Below are 12,643 nucleotides of genomic sequence, written 5' to 3' on the forward strand. Positions count from 1 at the left end.
ATATATATATATATATATATATATATATATATATATATATATATATAATAAGTAGATAGGTACAGAAAGGAGAGAGAAAATTATACCTTGTAGTCGACGTTACACATATCTTTAAACTTGTTCGTTTGTGAGCGTGATGCGCAACACGGGTTCCAGCGACGCGCGTTGATCTTATTTAAGACGATGATATCGCTCTGTAACGCGACGATTCGACGCCAAGCGTCGCTGATCAGACCGCGATCGTTTGCGCCCAGTCGTCACGGTGGCGGACGACGCATGTAGACCCGTGAATAACGCGCTGGTAATCCCTGGCCCAAAGTCAGTCTACATATCAGACTCTAGTTAGCACCAGGTCCCTTTTCAACTTTGGACATCTTCACCTCGAGTACGAATCTCTGGCGTGTTGGACGATTCACGATCCTACCGTCTCTAGATGTCTCGGACGGAGATCGTGGATCGCTGAACATCGATCTCTGAGTCCTTTGATAACTCCTCTTTCGCCTCAGTCACGGAAGCTGCGCTCATTTTGTCCCAGGCGATTTCGGGTAGACGTTTCACAAAGACCTCCCGAAGTCGCCCGACCCGTGGCCCTAGGAACTCTCCATCCTTTTTGGAACGAATACAGCGATCTGATTAGACTTTTGAAAATTCTTTCAAAGCTTGAGCGTCAACACTCTATGAAATCGTTATGTTCGTTCCACCCAGTATGCATCCTCTTCGGACCCAAAGTACTCGTACCGCCAGTTACCACTACTAACAATATTATTCGCCGCTACCAACTGTAATCACCGTCGATACCGCTACCGCATCGCCCCGTTATCTGACAAATTGTACACCGAAGCTACGTCGTAAACGGAAATATCGAGAGGCCAGACTCTTTCGAAGGGACATCACTTCATTTTTTTTTTATTTAATTTTTTTGTGTTCTCTTTTTGTCGGAGTAGCATGTCACGGAACTCGATCACAGCTGCGTGCTTCTCTCCTCACTCGCCTTCTTCTCTTGGTCCTCATCATCGCAGCGGCGCTCCTCTCGATCACGTGTGCTGAGAGAAAATTGTGACATGCTCGCGAGTTACTCGAATCGTTACGAAAAGCAATACGATACGGGAAAGGCTCTATTGGCCGCTCAAGATCACCCAGCAGGTTACTCCCACCTCGCTCGTGTACTTCCACTACTCCGCCAGGGAGAATGGCTCTGAATGGAACTCGGATTATGTGATCAGAATTTTTGGAAAATGTTCTTTAATTATTGATCGGCGTTTCGTATTAAGTAAACTAGCGAGTATATATGCAATGACCAAGCAGTATTATTATGAAAATGCAACTTAGAGGGTGAAAAGACAAATTTCTCTTATAGCGCGAACATCAGGGGCATTCTTCATCTCGCGGTTCATTTCAGTTTTTTCGCGTTAATCTGCAGGAATCTTGATAAAAGGAGGGGACTCGTTAATGATCTTGAGCTGCCAATTGAGTTCGATCTGACTGTAGTATACGATACATTCGTTTGAGGAAGAAAACAGTTGCTTCGAAGGGCTAAGTAACACGAACGGTGGCTCTCGATTAAGAATCTCGAAGCGTGTATTATACTATTTGCCTCTTCAAAACAACCTATTTCTATCTTCAAATATTCTCCCGCGTCGTTGACATATATTTTAGGCCCTAAATTAGGCGACCGTTACCGTAACGTATCAAACAAAGGAAAATATGTTTCGTCGAGGTATTTTATTAACATTTTACATTACTCGTGCGATCGAAAACGGAGAATATTATATTTTCGATAATTCAGTTCTACGATTATGCTATCGTAGACGACGGCCATTGTTGAGGGCCACGGAGATAGGGTTCGTGGACAGCCTGTTTAATGAAGTTAAGGAAAACTATTTTTTCTTTCCTTTGCACGTGTTAGTATAGAAAATATATTTCATAAGAAGTTTACGCGTCGATTAAATCAATTCAATTCGAAAGGAAATCCCGGAATTTCGATCCACAAATTCGATCGACCTTTTTATTATTTATCTGCGCCGTAATTTGTCGATTTCTCTCAGCGCGCAGTCAACATTTCAGTACCCGTTCATCGTCGAAACCTCTCCGAATTCGAAACGCCACTCGCGAATGTCTTATTGTGATAATCGAAGCGTCGATTGAAATATCGATCCGTTGCGAACGAAAGACGAAGAATCTTAAGCATTTACGATCGTTGGTCAGCGTTATTGGTACGACTGTCGATGTGTGTTTTCATCTCGCGAAACGAACGCTAAGGGCAACGTTTTCTCACGCCAATCTGTTTGTTATGTATTCGTATCGTCGTATACTTTTTACGTAAATCGATAAGTTGTTGATTAGTTGCTATACGCGGAAGGACGAACAATCATCCTGCGGTTTTAATTTAAAAAAAGGCGCACGGTGATTATCGTCCTCCCATTTTGTTTTTTCTTTCTTTTTTTATAATAAGCTTTTATTGCTCAAAAATTCCCTCTCCGCCACTACGGAGAATGTTTTCCATTTTTGCCAACCGTTCGCGAAACCGTTGTCGATTTTTCTCTGTTTAAACCACTCGTGGTTGTATACTTCGTTTTGCGTCGGCGAACGTTTCGTTCGATTCCCCCAAAAGGGAGACACTAACCGTGTTTTTATGCAAGGTTTCCCCGCGCAAAGAGCATTGGTCGCAAAAGTATGCCACTTGATATTCATAATTGTTAATACTTTAGCTTACCGATCTTTCGTCATTGGTTGTAGAGAAATTTTGGACAGGCGAGAAACTTGTTTCGTATTAGTCGTGTGAGTCAAGTTTTTCTAAATATTACGTCACCTCCTCATTATACGAGTTCAAACAAAGCATAAATGATATGGAAGAGAAAGTGGCGCCAATAATTTTCTAAACGTGGAAACCCTGTATAACGGTGAAAATATCCAGTTACTGTTCGCGCGCGAGAAGAATCCATCCCGATGATTTACGTCGCTACATGCATTCTTCCAGCTCGCGAACAGTAGAACGAGCTCTTTTCATTGCACCTGCACGCGCGAAAGCGATCGAGAGTCGACAATTGCGACTCTCCGTTTGCGTTTACACCGTTCCCACCTTCATGCTCGGTTGATGTCGGATATTCAGCGATTGTACGTGTATGTAAAATGTGCACACATCCTCAAACGCGCATGCATACACACAGAAACACACAAACACACAGACGCGCGCATTGTAATTTATCGTCAATGTTACTCGAGTGTCCGTCAAGGCTATCCAAACGATAACTGTTCGTTCCGACAGCTATACTTGCGAAATATATAATACACGTATTATAACGTATACATATAATATGTATATTATGTATCGTACAGAGGGATACATAGCCCGCACGAGTTATCGACGACCAAAAAGTGCCGAAAACATTGGCGAGAAATATCGTAATAACTGGGAGGGGGGACGGGGGGGGGGGGATTTAACGAGAAATTATCGTTTGCAACGGTGGAGTCCAAGTCAAGCTCCGGAGCTTGGGCACCTTCCCCCACTCCGTCTCCTAGCGCGCGCGATCTACGACTGCGCAGACGTCCCGCTCAACTACGGCGCAGCTCAGCTGCGGCAGCTGTCTCAGTCGACTGCGGTCCGTCGATGGGGAATGATCTTTGCGACGGGGCTCCACTGGTTTACACGAATTACGTCGTACACGCACGATCGAGATGACGGCGTAACGCAGAGACACAGAGGTATTACACACGTATTTGGGACGGTACTCTCATGCACGCGTACACACGCATATGTATATATATGCGTATATATATATATATACACATATATGCATATGTATGTATACAATAACAAAAGAACACAAAAGTTTTATTCGCATCATTACAGCAGCAGCTGCACCTCTTTTTTGATTCTCACACGCACCCCCACACTGATCTTCGAATTGAACATTCTTTTTTAGCGGTCAGAGAGAGGGATCCGCGAATTTACCAACCACTCGAATAGAGATTTAATGTTTGTAAGGGCAATAACGATTGTAAATTCTTCAAGTACACTGTATTTGAATGTATAAGTTGCATAAAAAAGACAGATTTTTTAGATATTGCACTATAATATTTATTATTCTAAGGTTAACGAGACAGGGTCGCGATTCGCCGCGCTCGCGATACCTCGCCCGCGCTCTCATCCTTTATTGGCCTCGATCGCGCTCGATTCCCGACTTAATCCTCGGGATCGACAGCGAACGAGATTTCGTATTCGATCGACCCCCCCCCACGAAACCCCGCGGTGTAATTTCATTTTCCATCCTCGTCGAAGTACCCGAGCGAGTTTACCACTTCACCTGAACGAGGGAAATACATTTATTAGCGATCGAAAACGCCGAGTCGCAAGCGCGGCCGCTTCGCGGCGATCATGAATTAATATTAATTAATAAAGAGGCAAAGCGAATGCATTGTTCTTTCCAATAAAAGAAGAAGCAAGATTTTTAGTGTTTACACTACAATTGATAAACGATTCTATTATTACATAATATTATATTAATAACAATATTATTACTGTAATGTTTGTTTTTGGTTATTAAAGTGTGTATATAGCAATATATTCTAGAAATGGTCTCCACTGTTGAATCTCTTGCTCGCCAATTTCCCAATCGACGTATTCGTCAGACATAGCCATCGTATAGATCACGACCGATCTATCAGTATGATCTATAGTGCAATTTATTTACATGCTTGTCATGCATTAAAAAAATCGTGATCTCTGGTCTAAATACAATATCGATAAATCTATTAGTTAATTGACAGATTAATGTTTTGTATCTTCAATTTGACGCTTGGAATTTTTATTTATATAAAGATTTTTGAAGATACAGTCTGCGCTTCAAGTAGATTCAAATGCGAGATTCGAGTTGGGTTCACGTGGAATTCACCAGATGACGCTGCATTCGAACGAACGCCTATAAGTAAACAAGTATATAGGTGACAGTTCGACACGTGCTATTAGTTTTCTTGAATAAATTTGTATTCAATATGTCGTCAAACGAAATGGAAGTAGACGATGAAACTGAGACGAAGCCAAAACATTTCCACGAGTTAGAATTAGACGATAGAATACTAAAGGTAAAAAGTTAAATGTATCTCTCTTTGTATAGAGGTTATATTATCGAACCTAACCTCTCAATTACAAATTCAGTATTTACTATTTACGTTTGTAACACGATTTTGTTTATGCAAAATTTTAGGCCATTGCAAAATTAGGTTGGCTAGAACCTACATTGATACAAGAGAAAGCAATACCATTATTGATGGAAGGAAAAGATATTTTGATTCGAGCACGCACGGGATCTGGTAAAACAGCGGCATTTGCTATACCGCTTATTCAGAAGATTCTGTCGAACAAACGAATGCAAAAGAAACAGGAAACTAAAGGTCTGATCGTTGCTCCGAGCAAAGAATTATGTAAACAAATACATGATGTGGTAGTTAGCTTAACAATAAAATGCAGCAGAGAAGTAAAAGTGGTCGATATCAGTGCACAAGTAGATTTGATTGCACAGAAACCATTGTTAGCAGAGAAACCTGATATTGTTGTTGGCACTCCAGGCAGATTATTGCAGCATTTAAAAGCTGGCAACATGAAGTTGAAACGTTCTCTAGAAACATTGATAATTGACGAGGCTGACTTGGTATGTAATTTTAATTTGATGTAATAACTTTTATGGATAATATCAATTTTATATTTCAGATATTTTCATTTGGATACGAGGATGAAATAAAAGATGTGTTGCAATACTTACCCAATGTATACCAAGCAGCTTTAGCTTCTGCAACCCTGTCTGAAGATGTTGTAACTCTTAAAAAATTGGTGCTTCATAATCCAGCAATATTAAAGCTAGAGGAACCTCCATTAGCTCCACTGTCTCAGTTAACTCACTACAGTCTTGCTGCAGAAGAAAACGATAAAGCTGCTATTCTATATGCTTTACTCAAATTGACTTTAATTAGGTATAAAAATGAAAGTGTAAATTATACAAAAAACAAAGTACTAATGTAATCATTTTTCTCTTGGCAGGGGAAAGACTATCATTTTTGTAAATACAGTAGATAGATGTTATAAATTAAAGTTGTTTTTAGAACAGTTCGGTATACCTACCTGTGTTTTAAATTCTGAATTACCAGCAGTTTCGAGATGCAGAGCGGTCACTCAATTCAACTCCGGAACGTACGACATTATAATAGCATCCGATGAAAAATCTTTGGAAGAAGTAAATATCTATCGATTATTTATGAACTACTTATAATTTATAAAATTGTAATTTTCATTATTCGCAACAGCCTCATGTAGTGAAAGTTAAAAAAGGAAAACGAAAGAAAGATAAAGAATCTGGTGTAGCACGCGGCATAGATTTTCAATTTGTGTCCAATGTGATCAATTTTGACTTTCCACTGGATGTAAACTCGTATATTCATAGAGTTGGACGTACCGCACGAGGCAAGAACCAGGGGACAGCATTGAGTTTTATAGCGATAAAAGAAAGACCTCTTCTTGATAACGTTGAGGAACAATTAAAACATTGTTACAATAGCGATAAATTGTTCAAGACATACCAATTCAAATTAGAAGAAGTTGAAGGTTTTCGGTACGTAAAATTTCATGTTCAAATTTGAAGTTGATTCTAACGGTTCCTTTATTTTTAGGTATCGAGCAAAAGATGCTTGGAAAGCAGTAACAAGAATAGCCGTTCGCGAAGCACGCTTGAAAGAAATAAAACAAGAGGTATTGACTTGTGCGAAATTGAAAAGCTATTTTGAAGACAATCCAAGAGATTTACAATCGTTGAGGCAAGACAAAGCACTGCATACTGTAAAATTACAACCACACCTGAAAGATGTGCCCGAGTACATAGTCCCACCCACTTTGAAAAGACTCGTAGGTATGGGTAAAAGAAAAAGAAAATTTGACAGAGAGGCCGCAGGATCCAGATCTACCGCTACGCAGTCGAAATACCAAGCACGCGCATCGAATCCTCTAGTTAGTTTACAAATACGTAAATAAAAAAATTTTACGCTAATGTACCTTGTATAATATGTTACGAATAAAATAATGTAAAAGGTAATTACAAATTAGGATTAACTTTCGAATTAGAAAGGGAGGAAATGGTTTATAGGATTATGAAAATAAAAATAAACCTTTTGTTTAATCTAATAGGAACAATATATTTACCCAATAGATACGAAATATAAAATGAAAAGTTCATTAAGTGGATTAAGAAATAAAAAGTTAGTCAATACGTATTTGGTGTTGTACAAAAATTTATAATATAATTAGCTAATATGTGCTGAGTGTCTATATACATATATACCAACATATTTTCTTTAACTTTGTTTATTTTTTGCCTCTGTTCAGTATAAATAACATTCTATTAAAATGTGTATCTTTGCAAGTCCTCATACATTCAGATTGTACAAAATTGTAGATGAAAAATTACATACTATGCAATTATTCTTTAACATGTAATATCAGAATATCGTATTGTAACCTACGATTTTTCTGTACTTCTGTTTGGCTTGTATTTTTTCCTAATACCATCGTTAAAACCTTCTCTATTTCTGGCAAGTTCAATGGCATAAAATTGTATTCTAGTTGTGAGTATACTGTTTTCTTCAGAGTAATCACCGTCGCAATCTGCTCTCAACAATGTACCGAAACTATAGTCCTCTACAAGCCCCTTGAATTGCTCGCAAAATGGTCTCCACTTAATTTTTCCCTCTGGCGATTTTAATTCGTCCTCATTTATTTTATTCACTTTTAGATCAGGGAATACATCTCGAAAGGTTTTATATATTTGTTCATCGTGAGGAGTAAGTTTTAAAAACTTAGGATCGACAGAACATAAAATCTATAATGAAAAGGTATTCAATGTTTAAATCTTTATCTGTTGTCAAATGTAAACAAGTAATTTAAAATTATTTTTACATTAAAATAAACTTCTGCGTGCTCCATTGCTTTCATTGCCCACATAGCTTCTACGGAAGGCTAAAAAAACATGCAGACATATTGTAGTTACTTATGCGAATTCGATTGTCCAATTTTTTCTTTAATTATAACTTACATCATTGTCAAATTCTTCTGCAGGTCTGGACAACACATCGGATCCAGCTAACAGTTGATCTGCGGTCTTAAAATAGCGACAAATTATTCCCAATCGATGAACAGCTCACGATTATAATAAAAAATAAAAATAACAGTACATTCTTAAAAATAGATAAACACAGTTTGATAATAACTTCGCAATAGAACCATGTTTCAGATAGCTACCAAGGTAAACTCCGTATAAAGTAAAACATTGTTTCGAGCAAGTTGTTTCATCGTGATTTCAGTGAAATTTGAGATAAACAATGAAACGAAACGTACACGGTAGGTTAAGAGTTACTCTCACGCGAAAAAATTGGTGAAATTAATAGAAGTTCATCGTACTCACAACATCCCCAATAAATGCCATTTCTCTACTAGCTAAAAACAAATTGTTATCGTTGAATTATCAAATAAATTCAGCGATGTTTATAAGAACGTTATACGTTGGAAATCGAGAATCGAACGTGTAATATGGACAATATGGTGTGGTAGTACTACAGTAGTACACATGTCACGCAGTCGAAACACACGTGCAGCGCAACAGAGGAAAGCTCGCTGAACCAATCATTGTTCCGTTTTCATAGCAGCTGTGTTTTGTTACTACCAATCTCAATGTTATCGATAGAATAAATTACTCGATCTCTTTCGTATCAATTTTTTTAAAGGGATAACGAGATTTCGAGAGGACCGAGTCTGTGATAAATTTGAACAAAAAAAAAATGGTTAGTACAAAAGACGAGGACACCAACGAGAGAGTAATAAAATTAATAAACGACATTCATTATGGGTAAGAATATATTTATTAGGTTCGTCTAACCTAAAAATGGAAACAACTTATTATATTTTGTGATTTTAGTGATATTAAAGGTACGGACAATATCGTGGTGGCCACTATGTCGGTTTTGAAAGAAATTATAAACAACACGGAATGGACCACTGCTGAGTATGAATTAAATTGTTTTTAATATGCCTGTATATGAATGGTAATCCTGAGAAACACTGAATGAGGATATATCAATTTTTGTCGCGAATATATCATTTCTTTGCTTTGCTTCATTCGTGTTTTCTTAGGTCTATGCGAAGAGTTAATTGTTTTAATTGACTACATTTATTTTCAAAGGAACCTCATGGGTGTGATAACTCGAAATGGAAAGTGTTTAATAGAAGCTATTCCTCTTGAATTCTCTATTGGAAACATGGTACGAAGGATATTGAAAATAATCCGGGAGGAATACACTTCTGAACTACAAAATAAAACGGATGAAACGGATCCACAGGAATCGTTACATAAAATTCTGACTGCCGAAGGCGATCAGCAAATTGATTTTAACATTGTTGTACCTTCATTGAAATCAGCTCTTATAGAACACATTAACGAATTTGAAGTTGAATTGGAGACTTGGTCAGTTGTATTAACTAACAGATGTATAAATGCTTGTATTGCATAATGTATTTCTTTTGTTGCATGTATGTATCTTTTTAGTGCAGAAAATATTACGCAACAAGCTTCTGAACACATCCATTCTAATGAAATTATCATGACATTCGGTAAATCAAAATTGGTAGAAGAATTTTTCAAAAGGGCTGCTGCAACAAGAGCATTTGAAGTTATAGTAGTGGAAGGTGGACCATCTTTAAGTGTGCGTATAGATTATATGAAAATATTCGTTACGAATGTAATTAAATGAGTCTTTACTGTTTACAGGGTCATGAAATGGCAGTTAATCTTGCGAAAGCTAAAATTAAAACTACTTTAATATCGGATGTAGCAATTTTCGCGATGATGTCGCGTGTAAACAAAGTAATAATCGGTACACATACCGTTATGGCGAATGGAGGATTAAGAGCGATCTCAGGTGTACATACAGTTGCTCAAGCTGCAAAACATTATTCTGTCCCAGTAATGGTTCTGTTGCCACTTTACAAACTTTCTCCCCTTTATCTATGTTCACACGAACAGGATGGTTTTAATAAACATGTTTCACCAATGCAAGGTGTGATTCGCAGCGCGAATGGGCCATTGTTGGAAAGGATTCATGCATATAATCCAGTTTTTGATTATGTACCACCAGAATTGGTTACATTATTTATAACGAATACGTAAGTTTAACGAAATCCACAAGTTTTATTTATTTTATTATTTAATACTGTACATTAACAAGATAATTTATTTTTATTTCAGGGGAGGAAACGCGCCGTCGTATGTTTATAGATTACTTAGCGAATTGTATCATCCGGATGACTACGATTTGTAAAGAACGAACATATTTATATTTGTATATGTACAGTATAACTCTCTTAAATAATTAACATCTATCCTTTTTATACGATTCTCTTTTTCTAAAAAGGGTATTACTATACAGAAAAGAATTTTTTAATTTTCGAGAAATATTTATTTACACATTAAAGTATGTACAAGTAGATAAATTCATTTTACAAAACACATTTTAATAATCTTGTGGGCTCAAAATTACTGAATGTAAATATAAAAAAAGTAACATATGCTGTTTATATATTGTGGAGATTTATATTTAATTAGTGTTTGGCATCCTACACATAAGGATTCCAATTGCTACCATCTTCAGGTTGTAGAGAATCTGTTACCAGCAAAATTACATCTACTACCCACCAACCTCCCAATCCACCCAATGTTAACAGTTTGCCTACGGCAGTACCAGTTTGTCCTAAACAAAACCGATCCATACCTAGGAAACCTAATAGTATACTATATAGTAAAGTAGTAGCAAAATAATGATCGCTGTATTTTATGCAAGGAACTCCTTTACGATCAAATGTCCTCGGCCCAAAGCACTCGATATCCGGTAACACTGTGCAAGAAACTTTAGTCTTTTCAACTTTGTCATACCAGGAACCTCCAAACTAAACATAAAATGAAATGTTATGTATTCAATTCACAGTTTAACATATTTCATTTAAAGTAAGTCCTCAATTTATACAAATAGCAGTTATAAACTTCTTTACGAAGAGAAAAACTTCGTATATACCTCATAACCTATAAACCATATATGTATGAATTTGCATAGTTCAAGAACTTGCTGTCTATGTTTACAAATGCGATCATACCTTTACGCAACCATATCCAGTTTCGTCTTTGGCAGTCTTGTTACCTTTGTAATCAATTGGCTCTTCGCATTCTATGAATTCTTTCGGGCTACAATACGAATATTCGCATGAAGGGTAAACAAGTGTGCGAAACGAAATGTCAAACAGCTGATTCAACTACTTACAGAAACTTGCACAGTACCAAAGGACCCTCAGGTCTATACTCTTGTTGAAAATCCGTAGTTTTATTTGTTGTTGCGACGCATAAAGCCGTACGTAAATCCCACAAAAAATAGAAGACAATCAAGACCAACGATTGTAACCTCATCTTGATGAAATCGACATATTTAAACATAGGTGTGTTCGTTTGTAAGAGCCATCTCATTGGCTGCACAATGCAGCAAAATGTCGTGACAGCCTTAGAATTATTAAGCGTTTCATTATGCGAATATTAGAAGACTTCAGGGATTCTATAATTTTTTAAACCAAAGCGTACAAGTTAAGTTATTGTATGTTACATCTGACTCTATTGCAAGACGAGTATCTCCCATTCACCGGTTTCCGACAAAAACCTTATCCTTCATGCGCCTACAAGATGGCAACCGAATCGACAAACCGGGTAGCATAAGTTGCCGCATCAAAGGGGCACCTCAGCGCCTACCAAATGATGACCGGCCTCACAAGCAGGCTAGTACTGGTTGCCATATTAAAGGGGCAGCTCTGCGCCTACGAGACGATAACAGGGCTGACAAGCAGGGTAGTATCGGTTGCTACACACCAGGGGCACCTCTGCGCCAAAGATATAGCAACCGGGCCTACAAACTGGCTAACTTCGGTTGACATCTAACAGGGGCAAACACGCGCCTATCTGATGACAACTAATATTTCGTTCGCTTATCTTTCAGGCCACATAAGTTATCGATGACTGTCATTAACTTATTGGATAACTAACACCTCCTAACACATTCTAACATATTTTAAGATCTCCTAATAACTCCTGAAGAATGACATAATATACAGCATCGTGGAAAATTTCCCTTCAATTTCCCTTCATTTCCTGGCACAATTCCCTTTAATTTTCCTCCATTTCCTGGTATATTTCCTTTTAATTTCCATCCATTTTCTGGTATATTTCTGAGATATTTCTCTTTAATTTCCTCCATATCTTTTAACAATGTTGCAAATGGCGCCGCTCAAAAATTCAACAAAGTTGCAACGCTCAAGAGTACAACAAAGTGGCAACTCGGAAGTTCGGCAAAATGTGACAAAATCCGAAAAATCGCCTCCGATTTGCAACAATGTTGAAGGCCCGAGCGGAACAATTTGCATTATTTTCGAACGTGCAACATTGTTGCGGTTTTGAGCAGATCCATTTGCAACATTGTTGAGGTTTTGAGCGGATCCATTTGCAACATTGTTGAGGTTTTGAGCGGATCCATTTGCAACATTGTTGAGGTCTTGAGCGGAGCCATTTGCAACATT

The 12,643-nt window shown here is 37.7% G+C and overlaps 4 protein-coding genes across 5 annotated transcripts; 2 read left to right on the forward strand and 2 right to left on the reverse strand.

Moving 5' to 3' along the window:
* Window positions 1-6: 6 nt before the first annotated feature.
* On the forward strand, window positions 7-7,168 carry LOC128894780 (probable ATP-dependent RNA helicase DDX56). The gene is made up of 6 exons (XM_054156774.1): window positions 7-5,082; window positions 5,205-5,648; window positions 5,708-5,967; window positions 6,035-6,227; window positions 6,298-6,602; window positions 6,661-7,168. The coding sequence occupies exons 1-6, from the start codon at window positions 4,993-4,995 to the stop codon at window positions 7,016-7,018; spliced, it is 1,650 nt and encodes a 549-aa protein (XP_054012749.1). The 5' UTR covers window positions 7-4,992; the 3' UTR covers window positions 7,019-7,168.
* Window positions 7,169-7,332: 164 nt separating this feature from the next.
* LOC128894810 (protein PBDC1) lies at window positions 7,333-8,608 on the reverse strand. The gene is made up of 4 exons (XM_054156816.1): window positions 8,445-8,608; window positions 8,076-8,141; window positions 7,940-7,999; window positions 7,333-7,862 (listed from the first exon to the last, which is right to left on the reverse strand). Exons 1-4 carry the CDS (start codon window positions 8,463-8,465, stop codon window positions 7,503-7,505), a joined length of 507 nt encoding a protein of 168 aa, XP_054012791.1. The 5' UTR covers window positions 8,466-8,608; the 3' UTR covers window positions 7,333-7,502.
* A 60-nt stretch (window positions 8,609-8,668) lies between these two features.
* Window positions 8,669-10,391, forward strand: LOC128894788 (translation initiation factor eIF-2B subunit beta). 2 transcript variants are annotated; one of them, XM_054156795.1, is made up of 6 exons: window positions 8,669-8,820; window positions 8,955-9,041; window positions 9,219-9,500; window positions 9,582-9,738; window positions 9,804-10,198; window positions 10,281-10,391. In XM_054156795.1, the coding sequence occupies exons 2-6, from the start codon at window positions 8,992-8,994 to the stop codon at window positions 10,351-10,353; spliced, it is 957 nt and encodes a 318-aa protein (XP_054012770.1). In that variant the 5' UTR covers window positions 8,669-8,820; window positions 8,955-8,991; the 3' UTR covers window positions 10,354-10,391. The 2 variants fall into 2 exon arrangements, with proteins under 2 accessions (XP_054012770.1, XP_054012761.1); XM_054156786.1 differs by having other exon boundaries at window positions 8,678-8,885.
* Window positions 10,392-10,641: 250 nt separating this feature from the next.
* On the reverse strand, window positions 10,642-11,859 carry LOC128894804 (TM2 domain-containing protein CG11103). Its single transcript, XM_054156802.1, has 3 exons — window positions 11,347-11,859; window positions 11,183-11,270; window positions 10,642-10,978 (listed from the first exon to the last, which is right to left on the reverse strand). The coding sequence occupies exons 1-3, from the start codon at window positions 11,544-11,546 to the stop codon at window positions 10,649-10,651; spliced, it is 618 nt and encodes a 205-aa protein (XP_054012777.1). The 5' UTR covers window positions 11,547-11,859; the 3' UTR covers window positions 10,642-10,648.
* Between the last annotated feature and the right edge of the window lie 784 nt (window positions 11,860-12,643).

The sequence above is a fragment of the Hylaeus anthracinus genome, unplaced genomic scaffold (genome assembly GCF_026225885.1).
Source record: "Hylaeus anthracinus isolate JK02 unplaced genomic scaffold, UHH_iyHylAnth1.0_haploid 0, whole genome shotgun sequence".
Taxonomy (NCBI): domain Eukaryota; kingdom Metazoa; phylum Arthropoda; class Insecta; order Hymenoptera; family Colletidae; genus Hylaeus; species Hylaeus anthracinus.

Coding starts and splice junctions, on each gene's coding strand:
- LOC128894780 (XM_054156774.1), top strand. CDS start 4,993: ATGTCGTCAAACGAAATGGAAGTAGACGATGAAACTGAGACGAAGCCA. Junction 5,649..5,707: donor TAATTGACGAGGCTGACTTG/GTATGTAATTTT, acceptor TTTATATTTCAG/ATATTTTCATTTGGATACGA. Junction 6,603..6,660: donor GAAGAAGTTGAAGGTTTTCG/GTACGTAAAATT, acceptor CTTTATTTTTAG/GTATCGAGCAAAAGATGCTT.
- LOC128894810 (XM_054156816.1), bottom strand. CDS start 8,465: ATGGCATTTATTGGGGATGTT. Junction 8,000..8,075: donor CAGAAGAATTTGACAATGAT/GTAAGTTATAAT, acceptor ATGTTTTTTTAG/CCTTCCGTAGAAGCTATGTG. Junction 7,863..7,939: donor ACGCAGAAGTTTATTTTAAT/GTAAAAATAATT, acceptor TTTTCATTATAG/ATTTTATGTTCTGTCGATCC.
- LOC128894804 (XM_054156802.1), bottom strand. CDS start 11,546: ATGAGATGGCTCTTACAAACGAACACACCTATGTTTAAATATGTCGAT. Junction 11,271..11,346: donor TTGGTACTGTGCAAGTTTCT/GTAAGTAGTTGA, acceptor TTCGTATTGTAG/CCCGAAAGAATTCATAGAAT. Junction 10,979..11,182: donor CTGGATATGGTTGCGTAAAG/GTATGATCGCAT, acceptor TTTTATGTTTAG/TTTGGAGGTTCCTGGTATGA.
- LOC128894788 (XM_054156786.1), top strand. CDS start 8,818: ATGGTTAGTACAAAAGACGAGGACACCAACGAGAGAGTAATAAAATTA. Junction 8,886..8,954: donor ATAAACGACATTCATTATGG/GTAAGAATATAT, acceptor TTGTGATTTTAG/TGATATTAAAGGTACGGACA. Junction 9,501..9,581: donor GAAGTTGAATTGGAGACTTG/GTCAGTTGTATT, acceptor GTATCTTTTTAG/TGCAGAAAATATTACGCAAC.